General features: G+C 51.1%; 1 protein-coding gene across 1 annotated transcript in view; it reads right to left on the reverse strand.

The window, feature by feature from the left end:
* The window catches only part of LOC108579997 (homeobox protein aristaless-like), a 52,562-nt gene extending 49,327 nt beyond the window's left edge, over positions 1–3,235 (reverse strand). The window contains 1 exon segment of the mRNA XM_017943647.1: positions 3,085–3,235. Within this exon segment, the coding sequence (XP_017799136.1) occupies positions 3,085–3,235 (151 nt within the window).
* Between the last annotated feature and the right edge of the window lie 2,998 nt (positions 3,236–6,233).

A 6,233-nucleotide genomic window follows, 5' to 3' on the forward strand; every position in this document is an offset into this window, starting at 1 on the left:
GGTAGGGCGAAGTGAGGGAGAGCGGAGTGAAAGATGGAGGCGTCGAATCGAGGCTGAGCAGTGGGAGTAGTTAATTGGATGGAGTGTTTGAGCTCGCAATTAGCGATTAGCAATTACCCGGTATCGAAATGGACGGTGGAGTAGGGGCAGGGTGCGGGTTAGGCTGTCTCGGGCCGACGGAGCGATTAATGAGCCAATCGGCTAATAACGCGTCACGCAAGAATACGCGGTAACCGTTTCGCTTCGCGACGCGCTCGTTCGATATTGTTGCCGTTATTAGGCAGACCTAGGAGGTAGGAATAGCGGCCGGCCGGTTGCCACATCCTCACTCCCACGAGGATCGTGGCTCGTTACCCGGTTACACCGCTCTTATTACACCGGCGAAACGGTTTCGCGAGCTATTGAAACGAGCCGCGGAAAGATCGATAAGCCTCTCCGCTCTTTTTTCTCTTCTTCCACCTCGTTCTATTTTACAATCGAGCATTAGCCGAGTAATGCGCTTTAATGGGCTCAGCGCGGAGAATGGATGGACGTCCGCGTCCATGTTCGCGCGTGAACTCGTTCGGTTAATCCGTTCGCGGGGCTAGCATCCACGGAGAATAAATGGCGTCGTTCCGAGGGAAAACGATTCTTCGTCCCGTCTTTCTAGTTTCGTTCGTGCGCTACCACTTGGAGCGGAAAACGGTGTGGGGGGTAGGGGAGATGTACTTGGATCTTAGCGATGCTGTTCGGGAACATGGACGAATTTGTGGGAAAAGGATAGGTAACTGGCCCGGGTGAAGTATGCCCGAGGAGGGCTCGATAAAGCTCTGCTAATTGGTGGCGAGGACGAGTGGTGAGCGCCTACGCTAGCATCGGTTCGCGACTCCCGTAATTCCGGCTAATTTATTTGATTGCACCGGCATGCCCGTCTCTGCTCGCCGTAATAAGACTTGCCCTCGCCCCTTTTACGCTCTTTCTCCTCCTACTCCTTCTTCTCTCGAATCTCGGCCCCCTGCGGGTATTCCATAGGGAGGGAGTGACAGGGGCAAGGGGAAATTGGTCAGCTCGTCTCCGCCTTCGCCCTCCAATTCCGCCGGAAAAGTATTACAACGGTTAAGAAGAGAGCGAGGGGACATTTGAAAGTTTCACTTATTGTTAGTGTGCTGCGACTAGGACGAGGAAGGCGGAGGTTGGAGGTTCCCTCCGTTTAACCGGCCCTAACGAGGCTGCGAGGAGAGGTCCGCGCGTTTCACACGCACGCACGCACGCGATCCACCGTGTGTGGGGCTTAGACACAGTGTAAGGACTCTTAATAACAATGTCGTTTATGGTTAGTACATGGGCGGAGGTTAGTTAGCGAGGATCGTGAACGTTGGGCGGCGACGAGGGGCAAGAGGACGCTAATAAAACACAATTAGCGGCTCTACCGGCCCGACCAATCACCGGGTTCCGCGCTCTATCGTGTATACGCACGCGTAAAACTCCGACTCTGGTTATTTATGGGCTTCGAGGCGGCGCATTATTGAGAGGAGGGCATTCCTTCTTTTTCGCAATCAGCTATGCTCGTTGTGTTACGAGCAGTCGCTCGCCCTGGAACCCCTTGGACGCGACGTTCAACCCTCGCGGATCGCCGCGCCGCCATTTCGTTTTCTCGAGGGTGGTCGTCGAATTCGAACCCTCGGAAACCAATCGACCGAAGCGTGTCCTCATTGGCCAGACTCGCCGTTTGCCATCGAGACAAAGTAAAAATCAGTCACGCGAGTGGATTCTCCTCGAGTCACGGAGGTGACGCGTCCTGTCGGAAACGGAGGAACTAACGAAACAAACGATAACGTTACGGTACGCCGTTCGAGCGATTATCGGGCAGGTAGTTTGTTAGTAAAATTAGCCGTTGGATCGGTTGTATAAACAGACGGAGAATAGTTTTCGTTGTTTGCAAGCAAGGACAGAGAGTTTCGATATTAAATGTAACAGCAGGTATGTAAATGGAGGAGAGGTAGACGGGAGGCGACACCGTGGTCAGTGACGAGCCAGCGTACGTAATTTGTTAATCGGCGCGCTATCTTGTTAATTACCCGATAACGAGGCGATACGGTGTGCCCGCGAAATGAGATTCCGTTATCGCGCGAGCTCGTTTCGGTTTATCGCCAAAGGCTAAATGGTAATTTGCTATTTATTTTCCAAGAGAGGAAAGTCGAGTAATGCGAGTTATCGCGGTCGCCGGCTATTTTGCATATCGACCAACTAGAACACCGTTCACCGGGCCCCGGCTAGAGTCGCGTCGGACACGTTTACGCGCCGCTTCCACGATCGACGCACGATTTTCCCGCTCCCCTCCCCCTTCTCGGGGCTATGTAAGTACTTGGTTAGATAAGCCGTCGAAATGTTTGTGCCGCGGCATGACGCGACGCGAGGAGCGTGAACCGATCGGGGGAGATCCGATCGAGCAAAGAAAGCCAGCTCGTTTCGTGTAACGTTTAATTGGAGCGGTCGGAAACGTGTATTAATTTACCTTCGATACGTGTCGGCAATAACGACATTGATACACTTTTTGCCGGGCCCAGAGGGGCAGGGAGCTAATTTCAACTTAATCGTCGTCTTATCGTAATTTACCGAGTATAAGTGAGCCTTAATTGACTCGATTGCTCTACAAGGACTGGTTGTTCCCGGTGAAGCACCGAGCACAAAAGGTGCTCCCCTTCCCGAGAGGCAAAAAAGTTGGCTGAAACGAGCGTTTCTCGGCCGTGGAATGTCGAATGGGGTCTCTCTCGCGGTTCCTAGAATCCCTCTCGTCTCTCCCGATGATCCCCGGCCACGCGGGGATCGATCGAATCCTCGAGAAAGTTCTCGCTTGGATGTTCGATCGTCTGAGAGTGGACGCGACTTGACGCGACTTGACGCGACGCGACGCGACGCGACGCGACGGTACCGGCGTTCGTCCCTTGAATGAGCCGTGTTTACACGGAACCAATCTCGAATGAACTTGCGGTCGAACCGTTCTGTTGTGACGAGTCGCTTCTCTTCTCGGTATAGAATTAATCCAACCGAAGGTATTAGGGTACTAATTGAAGAATTCGGAGAAAGAAGAGACAACTAACTCACTTTGCGAGTTTTCCGTGTCTTCGGCCACCGGAAATTCGGCTTCCTCGACGTCGACCAGACTCCGGATACTGAACACGCTCTTGGCGACTCTGGTCTTCTGGATGTCCGCAACACCCTCTGCCGCTCTTCTCGGGGTTGTGCTGAGATCCATCGCAGTCCAGCACGATGACGTTCCGCTCGTTTCGGTAGGGAGGGCTCTATCACAGCAGTACGCACCGTAATCGCACCGTTCTCTTGCTCGTCCTCATCCTCTACCAGCACCGCGTACCTCTCTTATTAACCGTGAATGAATAGAACCGCGCCGTATCGAGAGTTTTCTTGCTCGTTTCCGTACCGCTGGAAAACTCGTCGTCGTCGTTCCGGCCCGAGCCAAAGTTCCAGTTGCATTTGACGTGTCCGCATACGTGCCCCTACGTACGTGTGTTAGTTAGTTAGTTCTCCAAGCGAACGTCCTCCCTTCTAATCGGCGACAGCTTTTTGTTTCTTAATCACGGTGCTCGATCTCGTTGCCGAGCGATACGAGTCGCGCGCGCTCTTCGTTATCGCTCGTTCTTTCAATGAAACGTCCAAACGGTTATCGCGAAACGTTACACCGGAAATTTCATACTTATCCCTCGCTATTGCCGCCGATCTCACTTGCTCTCGTTCTATCGAATCCTCGATCTCCCAAATGTCCCACGATCCTCACGGTCAATCGACGAATGTGTAACTTGCCGAAGGCGACGATACGCGCGCGTGATCAGCTCGATCCTTATCAGCGACGCGTATCATTGCAAACTGAAGGAATCGGTGCCAGGGATCTAGGTGATATTCTACCAAAGTGTACGTGTTGTAGATCGTACACGAGGTTTGTATACGAACGCGCGCGTGATTCGCGGAAATATCAATGAACCTGTGTTGGAGCCAGGGCTCTCGCAACGACCTTTCCTGTTTTCTGTTTACCGCTCGCCCGGCCTTTTGTTCCGCACAGGCGATCTAGCGGCGTTGCTCTGATCCCGTAAACGGTCCGTATCGGCACCTCGATCATTGAGCATCCTTTGTCCTTGTCCGATCACTCCACTCCACAAGCCCGTCGCCGTTTCACTTTTCACATCGGCTGGATGCCGCATCGATGTCACCGATGCCACCGATGCCACCGATGATCGACCGGTTTCCGAAGAAGGAGGACCGTGGGGAAGAGAGGCGAGAGAGCGCGGCGATTTCACGCGACGAGAAGCAGCGAGCACACGCGTATCGCGAACTCCTGTTCGGCAATGTTCGCGTTCGAGTTCCCTCCACCTCGAGGAGGTCGATCGTGTCCCTGCCGGCGGTACCACCTGGTAGAGGGGAAGCTGGAACGTCGAGACCGCCCTCCTCCTACAAAATGGAGTTTTCTCGAGCTTTCAACTCCGCCTACCGTGGTCCACCCACGTCGTTTCACGCGAGGGGGCTTGCCTCCTTCGGCGCTCTTCCTACACGTACGTAATTCGAGACCGGGTATCTGCTCCAACTTTTCAAGCGGAAACCGGTCCGAATCGTGTTTTAATCGCGGTGCTTGGAACCTCCAGGAGGAAAGGAACGAGAGGAAGGTTCTGCCGCGAACAAATTAGAGACAGTCAGCTGATTTCTTTTCTTTCCGATTTATTTTATACACTGTATCCGTTAATTTTTAAATATATTACGTGCGGTGTATTTAGATATCGATCGAGCGGACCGGCGTTTGAAACGTGTCGATCGACTCGATTGAGAACGTACGCTGTGTAACTTGGTTGGGCAGTGAAAATTTGCGAAAGAAAGAGAAACTGGGACGTAATACTGTTTGTTTCGTAGCGTCGAGTCGACAGAGACACGTTCCGCAACGTTCTGTCGGTCGCTTCGCTTCATCCTCGATACAATTCCGCAGCGACGCGTCGCTTCACAAATTTGCATACACCTAGAAACGAAAAGAAGTGCTGGTCGGACGAGAACTGAACGTCGAAAAGCGGGAGAGAAGATTATACGTCGACGCAGCTGCGGTCGAACGTACGAGGTTTCGAGCTGCTCTCCGTGTCCTTTCTTCCTCGAGATTACATTCGTTAAAACAGCGGCGGCGCTTTTGCACACCTGGAAAGATTCGTCCTCGATGAGAAAATTCAGAGTGAGAGAGATAGAGAGAGATAGAGAGAGAAAATTAATTAACGTATATCTTTGGCACAATAAATACGAATACACGGTATACAATGTTGAACGATCGGTATCTCGACGCGCGGTGAGATCGTTAACGATCGCGCGAGATTAGAGATCACCGCACCGCCGAGACGTATTATAATCGCTCCACTCCTCACCGATCGCGACACATGAGATCCTTCGTGTTCCTTCTTACCGCGAACCACTCTCGTTTCAACGAAAGAAAAACATGGAGAAAAGAAAGAATTTCGAAACGAAATTTACGACGATACAGAATATTACAGCTAACGATATTACACTTAGCACCTAACGGGGTTGTCGTTTCGGGAATTGGGTATTACCAAATCGTAGCGATACTCGGGATCGCTATTTCGAGGATAAACACAGCTCGATACCGAGAATACGCGACGATATTCAAAGAAACAACACGTGAGAACACCTAGGCCTTCTTAATGTTACATACGTAAACGTATTTAAACGATTCTTCGATATATCGACGATCCGGCTGGGATCGCCGCCGACGGTCGAGATCAGACCTCGTTATCGATCGTCGGTGCCATTGAAAACTAACTAACTAACTAACTTACCATTCGCTCGATGCAGAAACCTACCTCACCTGCTGTCGATCGCGCGTATGAATCGTTTCGAGACTAAAAAGTACTGTTTTTTTCTTTTTCTTTTTTGCGGAGGTGAATTAAATCGTTGATGTATCGCGGAACAAACGAACCAAGTATTTCACTCGTTTATTTATTTATCCATGTATTTATTATTATAAACGGGAGTATCCTCTCCCTCCAAGTTGATCGAAAAGAAGAAGGAACGCGAAGATAGACGTGGTGTTGCGTGATAAATCTAAGAAAAACTATACTCCCGTTTATAACGATAAGTAGATAGATAAACGAATAAATAAATCTCTTCGATCGTGCCGATTCGTGGGAATTTCTTTTGATTCGACTCTATTCTAACCTACGCGAGTTCATCCTCGGTTACGTGTGCATGCTCGA

This window comes from Habropoda laboriosa, unplaced genomic scaffold (assembly GCF_001263275.1).
Source record: "Habropoda laboriosa isolate 0110345459 unplaced genomic scaffold, ASM126327v1 scaffold2, whole genome shotgun sequence".
Lineage (NCBI taxonomy): Eukaryota > Metazoa > Arthropoda > Insecta > Hymenoptera > Apidae > Habropoda > Habropoda laboriosa.